Raw genomic sequence first — 12067 nt, forward strand, 5'->3', positions numbered from 1 at the left:
TACACCTCTTTCTGATACACACATCTAATTATCTGTACCTTGAGCCTGGTTCTATTAACGTGAAGGACATGTTACTTTACTCCTAACCCTATGTTTACACGCTGCCTCGTTTTCAAAAGTATGCTGAGTACATTACTCCTCTAAGGGGGACCTCCAGGTCACAGGAAGGGACTGAGTCTACATGGAAGACCCCCAGTTCCCATCTCAAATAAAGTCTTTCTGTCAGGTGTCGTCTTAGCTACTGCAAAAGTGATGTGGAGTAGATACTCTGAATCTGGCAATCATTTGTTGATGAAAATGTCACGCTGGATGAAATCAAAAGCTTTTCTAGAGTCTATGTGAGCAGGATTGATTTTTGCCTTATACTGAACTCTCACTCTGTCCAGCATAGGGGATGAAACTGAACACAATCTTTTCCTTACAAAGCCGGTTTTTTACTTCCCTCCGCTCTTGGGGGAGGCCAGCAATTGCTCACTTGCTACAGTGCGGAGGTTTGGACTGTTTCAGCCCCTCTTCTGTTTCCTCTCCTAACCTTCCAGGCACCAGGCACTAAGAATGTAAAAAATATGATTCTTATATCTAGATATATATTGATAATATTATAACACTCAGAAAAACACTATGATAGTTGAGATGAGAGAGACAAGTCCACCCAGGAATTGGGAAGAAATGCTCAGACGGAAAACTGCCAAACTTTCAAGACAACTGAGCAGAAAAGTTCACCTATCCCACCCAGAAGTTGTAGCCTTTCCCTTCAAATGATACCATGGAAATTACAAAGTGACTTTCATAGAGCAAAGACTGCATAGCTGGACTCTTGTCATACAAACTATGAAACACTATGTTACTTAATCAAAACTGACACAGAAGTCAAAAAGATGAGAATTTTCTAGTCTCTCTACAAACATTGAAGGTACCGGTGTCTTGACTTTCACCAGGAGTAAATCCTTGGACCACAGCACCTTGCTTCTAAAAGCAAGGGCAAGCCAGGCTGTTTGTTATTACTGGCATTCAAGACTTGCCCTTGGATTCACACCAAGAACAGGGCAGATGGGAAGAAGTTGGAATAAAGAAATACATTCATTCCACAGAATGAAACAGTAATAAAAGATCTGCAGATGTTTACAACAGCCAGAAAGGCTGGTTTGCCAGAGTGCTAAAGTATACATAAACCCTTCCTGAGTCATACTTAAACAAAAGACATTCTGCTGCCAGAAGAGCTCAGGGTTAAACAGCAGAAATGGAAACGTGATACTTATCAATGTTTTCTAAAGAAGGGAAATAGTAACCATGTATCCTTACTAGTCAACGGTCTGTGTACAGAATCGTATTGGTTAGTAAGATACCGAGCTCATGTCAGACTAGATCCAAGGAAATAGAAATCAAGTTCTCTCATTCTTTTCCTTGTGTCTGTGAGGATTGTTGATACACTACTACTTCAAACTAGAGGAGGAGGGCTAGAGAGATGGCTCAGAGGTTAAGAGCACGGGCTGTTTCTTCCAGAGGACCCTGTTTTAACTCTTAGCACCCACACGGTGGCTCACAGCCATCAGTAAGTCGAGCTGCAGAGGATCTGATGCCCTCTTCTGGCCTCTGTGTGCACCAGGCATACATGCGGGACAATGACATACATGCAGGAAGAACACTCTTACACATATTTTTTTCCTTTTTTAGTGTAGGAGGATATTAACCAGAGGTATTTTGTGGAGGATGAAATCATCACTGCTGTTATGGTCCTGGCAAGACATAGTTATAGCTACAGAAATGACTGTCCCATAATTGTTCCTGATTTAGCCAGTATTATTTCTTGATCTCATTAAATGCTCTTAAGTTCCTTCACACGTGTTAGCAAACAATTTAGTACTTAATTTGAATTATTAGCAAAAAATATTGAGACGCCAATATTCTAAACCATTGTCTCAGACTTATCTGGACGTTTAATTAACTTTCCAATTAATCTTTGATATGAAAAATTCAGTAAATAACCGTGAGTATTAAACAAGCTACATTAAAGCCAAACATAAAAAAAGTCTTTTTTTTGTCCCTCAAAGAGACGGGATCTTGCCAAAGGAAATGCCTCCAAACTAGTAAACAATGACAGCTCACCTTTGGAACATTTAAGTTGTCTACAATCAAATATCTGAGAGTCTAAAGAACATACTACTAATAGTATGTTTAGGACAAAATGATAAAAATAATTACGCAGAGTTTGTAAATTAGCCAAGAAGAAAGAGTCTTAAGAAAACTGAGAAGGGAAAAGAGGGCAAAGGCACATGGAAAGTGGTGGGGGTTTCCATACAACAATGCATAGCTGCTAAGGGTCAACAGGAACACCCAGCCTTCATTAAGCATTACTGAGGGAAACACTCTCGGAGTTGCTGGACCTCCTTTGTCAGGAGCCAATTTCCTCCTAAAATCATTGCAGGAACCATCACCCTGGGGAGTCTGCAGAGAACCCCACACCCTTAATTGTGTTAGGAATAGTTCTATTGACAGAGCCTACCCCACACCCAAATTGGCTGTTAATGAGAGCTATCTGTTAGCAGAATCCACCCCACATTCCAAACTATCTAGGGATCTAGGTGTGTCAACTCGTGGCTTCTTGGCCTACAGTGACCTGACCGAAGACAACCTCCTGCCTACGTGACCAACTCAGACCATGTGACCAACGTGAACCACGCGGCAAGAGCCCAGGCCCCTGTGCCCACCCCCCAACTCTTTACCCTATAAAAGTTGTACCCCTGAGGCTTTGACAAGAATTCTCGCTTAGCCTCCTTCCGCTTTCCTAGCCCATTATCTTCCAGGTGGTGCCTCTCTGTGACCCTGGAATAACTGACTGCCAGGTGGGTTACTAACCCTAGACTGAGTAGCCCACCCCAAGGCAATCAACACTCCTTGCTCTCCCATCAAATATTCTCCAGCTCAATCATTTCACTAGACTGAGGAAACAGGCCTGGCCTGTGTGAGTGTGTGTGCAAGGTGTGGCAACCATTACACAACTCAGCTTTTCAAAACTTCACTTCAACACTTCACAGGCACAGACATGCGGCTGCATTAAACACACACACAGACACACACGGACACACACACAGAGGCACGCACGCACACACACAGCAAGCGAGTGAGAGAGAGAGAGATGGAGGGTAGGCAGATAGAGACTTATCTACTACATTAGTCATTAATTCTCCACACTATTTTCCCTTCTAATATGCGGCAGGCAGAAGACCTCTTGGGATCTATACTGAAAGCCACGTACAGAGAAGCACAGTGACGCTGTAAGGGCGAGGGAAATCTGTCTGTATTGCATGAATTCCTTCCCCAGCTTCGGTGTCTCCCCAGCTGTACCCGCTTCTATTTCTGAGGACTTAGTCTTAAGCTCCCTGTATAGACCGTAACGCTCCAGATGAACCCTGGGCCAGCCTTCATTTCCTTGTCTCTTCTTTGAAGACACCTGCGCAGGGAAATTTCTCCCAATATTTTTTAGAGAAAACAAATTTAAAAGTCTTCATCTCATATCATGGCCTGGAGCCATGTAGCCCATCACCACGCGGAGTTCCTCGTGTTCACTTTAGTCATGTATATGACTCATATTATGGGACCTGCCATACAGTCTTTTATTTTTAGCATAAAATTGAGATCATGCTGTATAAATTGACACTTCGAATTCTTTTTACCAATGTGTCATAAACATTTTACTGTATTATAAATAGATTTTCAAAATGTCCTAACGACTTTCAATGTCTCGTTAACTTTATTGCACGAAAGTAAGTACTCAGGTAAACAAGAGGTCAGAAGTCAGTGCCTGCAGCACTAGGAAGACCATAAGAAAGAGGGTGGAGTCGCTCTACAAAGCAGAGGCAGGACAACTAAGCAGAGACTATGGGGTTCCACTGCTCAGTGAGGGTAAACAGAACATAAGCGCATAGGAAGAACCCATGAGTCGGCCAGAGTCAAATCAAACACACACTGCTTAAGGAGCCTAGGAGGAAGATTGCATGTTTGCATTAGCAATATGGGGTTTTCCACCACAAAAGGAAATGAATGCCATTTCTCGTAAGAAAGACAAATAATAAACAAGTAAAATAAACACGACACCTACTACAATAGCCCATGGAGAAATGTGATTGGCAAAACAGGCAACGGTTCTCACTGGCGTTCTTATGCCCAGGACCAATTGTCTTCTCTCGGTCAGAGTGACTTGATCTGTCTGTCGGGTGGTTATTCTAACCCCTGCCCCTTTCGCATTCCCAAATCTTTCCATATTTAAACATGACATAGAAACAGCCGAGGTGTTAGCAGGTGCCACCAGTCAGACCTGGAGCAATCCTGCATCTGCCGGTGGTGTGGCACCTGAAGTATAAGGACAGCTTTTACAAATGTCACTCTAATGTTGATGAAAAGGTCCTGATGCTGTCTAAAGATGTGCTGTCATCGTCCCCTTCTGTCCCTGTATTTCCTCATCTCCTCTTTTTTGTAAGTTGCTGCGATATCCTGCTGACTGCAGAAAAAACGTCACTGGAAACTGCTTGCATGGCTTTTGAGCCGCAGTGAATGCTGCGATGGAAATGTCACAGAAACAGTGGTTATAAAGTAAAAAGCACCTCTGATTTACCAACTTTCATAGTTAATGTCCAATAGTCTTTCTCTCTCACCGTAAATCTCCATGGCGCTTTAAGCATACCATGACATTAATAAGCTATTTCATGTAGGCGTGCATGTAATTTGACTATTGTAGCAAGCCCAGAAGAGACACATAGGGATTTCATACAGAGAAAGGGTGGTGACCCGTATCGCGTTAAAGACTAGTTGATTCTTCAAGAACACAAAACAAATCACAAGGAAGATGAGCATGCTGGGGGAGGAGAGACACCAGGGATGGGGAAAGCTTGCTCTGTCTTTCATCAGGCATAATTTCCTTGAAAAACATCTTTTCTTGGTGGTGGTAGGTAACTGAGAATTCCAGTATTAAACAAGAGGAAGTCAGACCCCTTTGAGCTCTCTCCCAACTAAACTACAAACCATGGGCAAAACACAAAGCAACCAAACTGCCCCTGAACAAAATGCTAAATGACTGGTAAAGGTAGTCACAGCTCAGAGGACAACCAGGAAGGTTATGAAGCATGGAGGCCCGAAGGTAGGAGGACGTGTTTAAATTGCCCCTACTGAACACAGGGCAAATACTCCTCAGTTGAGGAACAGATAAAGGGAACACATTATTGCCACATTCAACCCAGCGATTGACTACTAAATACAATATGCTAGGCTAAAGAAACCATAATTGGGATGTTAGTACTATATGGTCCCATTTATATGGAGTCTTGAAAATACATACTGACCAGTATGGACAGCAGCATTTATTAATGATAAAAGGAGTTAAAGTGGGGGGAGTTAACTAGAAATGGATAGCTCTACAGGAATTATTATTTTAGTATATTTTTAGACTAGAAATTTTAAGACTATTTGTCTTAAATGTAATGGAAGCAACAGGTTTCTACGCATGTGCTAACTTGGAATTATAACTAAAAAGTTCATTTTAACACTTCATATACTAAAATAACTTTTAAAAGAAAATCTGAAATCTTGATAAATTTTTCTTAAAAAAATTTTACTGATAGGTCAGTTAACTGGCTGCACACAATTACATATTTACAAACGTTGAGAAGTTTAGTAGAACTCTATCAGGCAATTTCATTTAAAAATAAAACCCACTTGGCCTTCATCCATTTTGGAGACAGCCCAGAAATGTTCAGAATAGAACACTACCACCCAGGTCACCAACGTATAAATTCTACATACATTTAAAAATTCCTCTCAATGACGTAAACATTTCCAATTCTACATCGCAGTTGTGACTACAGGCAGTTTTCACTTCTGAACCGATGCTTAAATTAATACACACTACTAATGTTGCACTAAGTATGTCCCCAGCACTACTTAGTAGTCACACTAAGGGGAAAATCAGTTCATGACATCACACTACACTGGTTCTTCTCGCGCCGGTCTGAGAAGGTTGTCAGTGCCTGCTTTGAGGTCTGCAGGAACAGGCTGAGAAAAACGTTCAAGATAAATTTGAACATACCCTGTCAAAGAGTGCAAAAAGTTGTCTCAGGACATCGGAAACAGGCAACTTTAAGTATTCTGCAAACTCTTCAATTCCAATTCTGCCTCCTTTGGAGGAACTGGCAATAGAGGCATATTCATCCAAGTGCTTACGAATGCCGTCCCAGTCTAACCTAAACAGAGAGTTGTAACGACATTGTTAGCTCTTTCTAAGTCACACGTACATTGTGTGACCGCTACTTTATCAACTTGTCCATGGGAAAATAGTTAATGTTAAATTTTAAAAGGCAGTGAAAATAAATATTTGAGAGAACATATCAAAGGTGTATGTGACTACTTAATTTTTAAAAGTGTATCAGTAAAGGTGACCAAAAAATTCCATAAAATATTGGAAGGAAAGTAAAGTAAATACAAGCAGTGTGGCGAAACAGCAAGAGTCCCAAGAACTTGAACCTAATATTACCTGGAAAGTCAACTGCTGCTTATTGAGCTGATATGAAAGAAATAATGGCTATTCTTTCAACAAGCTTTTGAAATGTTGCGATTGGGTGATTCACTAAACTATACCTATCTCCTCTGATATTAGTTTTTGAAAATCAGGATGACAAAATATTGGAAAGTACACTACGCTTACATCACCTCTTTGCTTTGAGAAATTAAATATGTGATCGAATACATACTTCTACAAGCAGTTTCAATGACTGTATCACTTTTCAAACCTGAGGAATATTGTGGACATAGTGCTAGCACAAAAGCAAAATTTTATTGTCATCTAAAAGACAAAAATATTTTCTATATAACTTATCAAAATCCATTTCCATAAGAAACTTTGAAAGGAGAACTAGTTTTATAGTAATTGCCTAGGGAGGATGACAACATTTATTAAGTCAATATCTTCTGTAAATTCCTAGTAAGGATAAGAACGGAATTAACCATAATCAAAGAAAGATGTGAGAGTCATACCACATAGCCAAATTAGTAATTCCAAATAGTTCAAACAAGATTACAAATACATGGGGGCCGGTGGGGGGGGGTCTGCCTTAGCAGAACCAAACCAAATAGGTAATCAAACCAATAAATAAATAAATAAATAAATAAATAAATAAATGATAAAATAAACTATGGGAAGGCTGCTTACAAGATGACTCATTGGGTAAAGGTGTTTGTCATCCAGCCTGATGACCTGAATTCAATCTCTGGTCGGTGGAAGTCATGGTGGAAAGAGGATTAACTGCCTGCTGCAAGTTGTCTCCTGACCTCCACACGTGCGTTCTGGCAAGAATGGGATGAATGTGTATGGGTGTGCGCATATATCTTGAATTATACTTACTTCAATTTCCGGCTAATCTTAGTGAATTCTACCAGCCCAGCTTCCATAGGCAACGTTAGCTGTCCTGCTGAGATCATCAGCCTGCAGTCTTCGTAGGTGTGATCCGTCACTGGTATTGCCAACGCTCTAAAAGCAGTAAGGAAGAAAAACATGGCATGAAACACTCATGATGTCTCACCAGTCCTGTGCTGGTGAGCAGGCCGTGGTGACGAGAAAGGGATCTGTGGTTCCTCAGATGGTTGGTTCTCTTGCTTTGCTCTACCTCCTCGATCCACTCCTATCTAAATTCCTTCTGTCTTTAGGCTTCTGTATAGCTGAAAATTCAATTTGTGTTCTCATTGGAAAAATACTTTATTAGTAGTAGTATTGCAAATTATGTAACATAATAATTAGTGTTGTGGGGTTTGGCAATAGGAAGTGCGGATCTGAGTCCTAGCCTGTCACCAACTCACAGGATCTGGGGGAAACTGCTCAGGAACCAGCCTACTGCTCTCCTTGCCACAGGGCTGCTCTGAGCACACGGTGAGAAAATATGCATAAAGGGCCTTCATAGCACTTGCTTTGAGCCTTTCGTATCTTAATACAGGGATCAGTGTGCACACCAGGCTGGCATGACGTCACCATCCCCAGTCTCCTGAGAGCTGAGATGAGCAGGCACATTTAATACAGGGCTCAGGGGGCTGGAGAGATGGCTCAGTGGTTAAGAGCATTGCCTGCTCTTCCAAAGGTCCTGAGTTTAATTCCCGGCAACCACATAGTGGCTCACAACCATCTGTAATGAGGTCTGGTGCCCGCTTCTGGTCTGCAGACATACACACAGACAGAATATTGTATACATAATAAATAAAGATAAAATAAATAAATAAAAATACAGGGCTCACTGTGCATACCAGGCTGGCATGATGCCAACAACATAACCTTCTGAGAGCTTAAATACATAGGCACATTTAATATAGGAATTGGTGTGCACACCAGGCTGACATGAAGTCACCAACCCAGCCTCCTGAGAGCTGAGATGAGCAGGCACATTTAAGACTCAGGGTTTATTTTGCTTACACTTCCAGGTAGCAGTTCACCACTGAGGGAAGTCAGGGCAGGAACTCAAGCAGGAGAGGAACCTGGAGGCAGAAGCTGATGTAGAAGCTACGGAGGGGGTGCTGCTTACTGCCTCACTCCCCATGGCTTGCTCAGCCTGCTTTCTTATAGAACCCAGGACCACCAGCTCAGGGACGCCACTGATCACAGTGAGCTGGGCCCTCCCATATGAATCAGTAATTAAGAAAATTCACTGCAAACTAAGTAATGCTGAAAGTGGGAGAAACTGTCTTCCCCAGGGATGAGCACACCACCTGGTTATCCAATACCAAATCATCAGCAGTGAAAACAAGGATATAAGTGACATTATTCAGATTGAGTGCTTGTAGGTATGTATTTAAACACACACAAAAGTGTGCACGCACACACACACACAAACACAATACTTAATGAAAAAAAAGAGTACATGAATTTGAAAGAAAGGGGAAAATTATGCTGTTATATTAATCTCAAAAACTAAAAGAAATAATTTTTAAAATCCTCCCACCAAGAAGAAAAGATAGAAAACGCACTAGACTTGCCTATAGGCAAATCTCATGGAGGCATTGTCTCAAATGAGAATCCGTCTTCCCAAATGATCCCAGCCTGTGTCAAGTTGATAGTCAATAAAACTAACCAGGGCAAAGTCAAATTTGGAGTTCCTATAGAGTTTTTACTGAAAGGCAAGTGGGGAAATCTGTGTGTCTATCAGTCCCAAACCTCCTACTGGGGCACCTACTGGGGCTCAGAGAGGGACCCTGGTTAGGGTATACACACGGAGGGCCCAAAGGCTGCCTGAGTGGTGGTGTACAATAACACGTTTTCTGTTACAAGTCAGGGTAATTTATCTAATTAAAATACTCGCCAGTTAAAACCCCCTTAAGTGCAAGAAATACACTGTCCAGTTTGTGAATGCTATTATAGCCGTTCTTTCGTATGGGAGTTCTTTTCCTTCTCTGTGCATCCCACAAGCAAGCCTTTTCCTTTCTGATAGTATAATCATTAATACTCTAGAAACGGTCAGCCATGGCAGCTCAGGGGATGGAAAACTATAGTCTCATTGAGGGTGCCTGAAACCACCCCAAGGCTCCGTAGTGACAGGCAGCACTGTGGAAGACTCTAACTGGCCTTTCAAGCAGAGAAACACCATAATCAGCTATTTTGCTGACTGTGTACCTTAGCACACCACCGTACCTCCCTCTCATGAGCTCACGAAAGAGAACCATGGGGGGGGGGGTTCTTTAAGCTATATTAAGTAACATTTTACCAATAATTTTCAAATTATTTATCAGTTAGAAGCTCTAAGACATACTTACTCTGCCATTAAATTCCGGACTCTACTGGCAAAAAGAACAGGATCGTTTTTTTCCTCATCACTTGGTGCTTGGACAGGCAGGAACTGAAAGACAAACACACCTTTCCACAGCGGTCCTTAGGCCCAGGACATTAAACACTAAATGAATTCTGTTAAATGACCAATCAGCATAGCTCAACCTTGACCTTCCTGGAGCCCATGTTCCATGTCATGCGAGGGACTCTGGGCTCAGACTTGGGACATGGGAGCCTCCTGTGTTAACTTTGCTAAACTGCCTTCCCAGTGGCAGAAAGATGGCCATGGTCACCTACTAGCCTTACTCTGATTCTGAAGAAGACTGATTCCTGGAATTCTAGAATCTGTAATGTAGCAGTGCCCAACACTTCACCTGCAGAGCTGGATTTTTTTCATTCCTATTTTAAGTGGAAAAGGCCTTAAAAATCTTTTATACTATCATATATTCCGTCCATTCCAAAATTAACAATACTTAAGTTATTTGATTGAAAACTATGTTTTTTTTTTTTTACTTTTCCTACTTTAAAAAATTAAACTTCAGAACTGGCTTTCTAGTCTTTTGTCTGTCATACTTTATTGTGGCTTTGTATTTTTCTTTATTTGTCTGTTTTCCTTCATCATTTTTAACTTTATTCTCCGCCTCACATTGATGCCTGACTTGTGCTGCCCTTGTTTATTTTTTTTAACTTGCCTGTGTGTATGTGTGTGGAGTGTATATGTGCACACGTCATGAGGGTGTATGTGCTCATATGTGCACATGTATGTAAAAGCCAGAGGTCAACTTCAAGGTGTGTCCTCTATTTCTTCCGACTTTATTTGCTTTTAGACAGAGTGTCTCACGGAACCCTGAGCTTGCTTGCTGGCTAGACTGACCAAGAGCTCCCCAGGCAACCCCAGCTATGTTTCCTCTCCCCAACACAAGGGCTATGAGATGCTCATGCCATGGAGTGGTCACTGCACCCTCCCTCCAGCCTCTAGCCTTTATATTTATGGTTTTCTAACACCGAGAAGGGTTTAATTCCATATCAAAATTATGTAACTTTTCTGATCTTATAATATTCCAGACAAGATTCTTAGGACCCTTTTTTCTAAGAAGTCCCACATCTTAGTAAGGCAGATGAACACATCATTGCCACCCCTCATGCTAAGTACAATTACATGCAGCGTTTTAACTCTTAGCTCACCTACCCAGTGTTAGAGAATTCACATGGCCCAGGTTCGGTCCAAGACCTGTCAGACTTTTATTTTCTCCCACAAAACCATTTCTCCTGGAGTGTGAGAGCAAGGAGCAGGAGACTATGAATTTTGAGTGAGGGTGGGAGGTAAAGGAATGTCATCAATGCAGCAGATGAGGCTAGGGAGAAGGTTCCACCAAAGAGCTAATTCTGTTGAGAATGTGCTACAGAAAACCCAACCCTTGATCGTGGCTTTCCAAGGGTATGCGCCATTTTGCCCATTTCGCTAGTTTACTGAAATATACCAATGAACCTGGGACTATGCTATGTGTTTCATATGCGTCATTTTATTAATTCTTGATGGAGGAAGGTCATTGGTTAAATAAAAAGAAACTGCTTGGCCCTCATTGGTTAGAAGATAGGTGGGAGGAGTAAACAGAACAGAACGCTGGGAGGAAGAGGAAGTGAGCTCAGACTCCACAGCTCTCCTCTCGGGAGCAGACGCCTCAGAGAGATGCCATGCTCCCAGCTCCCAGGCAGACGCACGCGATGAAGATCCGACCCAGGATGGACAGAGGCTAGAATCTTCCCGGTAAGACCGGTGCTCACAGATGATTAGAAATGGGCTAAATTAATATGTGAGAATTAGCCTAGAAGAGGCTAGATAGAAATGGGCCAAGCAGTGATTAAATGAATACAGTTTGTGTGTTGTTATTTCGGGCATAAGCTAGCCGGGCAGGCAGCCAGGGTGCTGGGGACGCAGCCCCGCCGCCCATATTACTACAAATTCTTATTTACATCATAAAGAATCGTGATTTATAAAGGTTAAATGACTCAAGGTATCATGACTTGCATTCATTCAACAGATATTGGTTGAACATAGACCTCTCATGGGCTGGTCAGTAAGCCATGCCCTGGAGATTTGGCACTGAAGGCCCTCTCCCTCAGGAAGTTCTCCATGAAGTATGGCAGATACTTATTATACAATGAGCTAAGTCAGTACTGAGTACTTTCAAAGGGGCTTTATAATTAGCCCTCTCAGCTCTGAGGCAAGCCCTACCATTTAATATGAAATGTTAGCTTTTTAACTTATGATGA

The 12067-nt window shown here is 41.9% G+C and overlaps 1 protein-coding gene across 2 annotated transcripts in view; it reads right to left on the reverse strand.

Annotated features, from left to right (window-relative positions):
- Positions 1–12067, reverse strand: part of Lpcat2 (lysophosphatidylcholine acyltransferase 2) — a 59984-nt gene that overhangs the window by 20763 nt on the left and 27154 nt on the right. For both annotated transcript variants that reach the window (XM_041650013.1, XM_041650014.1), the window contains exons 9-11: positions 9781–9863; positions 7391–7516; positions 6080–6233 (exon numbers count right to left, since the gene is read on the reverse strand). In XM_041650013.1, the coding sequence (XP_041505947.1) occupies positions 6080–6233; positions 7391–7516; positions 9781–9863 (363 nt within the window). The remainder of the gene's footprint in view (positions 1–6079; positions 6234–7390; positions 7517–9780; positions 9864–12067) is intronic.

This window comes from Microtus oregoni, unplaced genomic scaffold (assembly GCF_018167655.1).
Source record: "Microtus oregoni isolate MIOR12 unplaced genomic scaffold, Mior012 000004F_ref0000308, whole genome shotgun sequence".
In the NCBI taxonomy this organism is placed as follows: Eukaryota; Metazoa; Chordata; class Mammalia; order Rodentia; family Cricetidae; genus Microtus; species Microtus oregoni.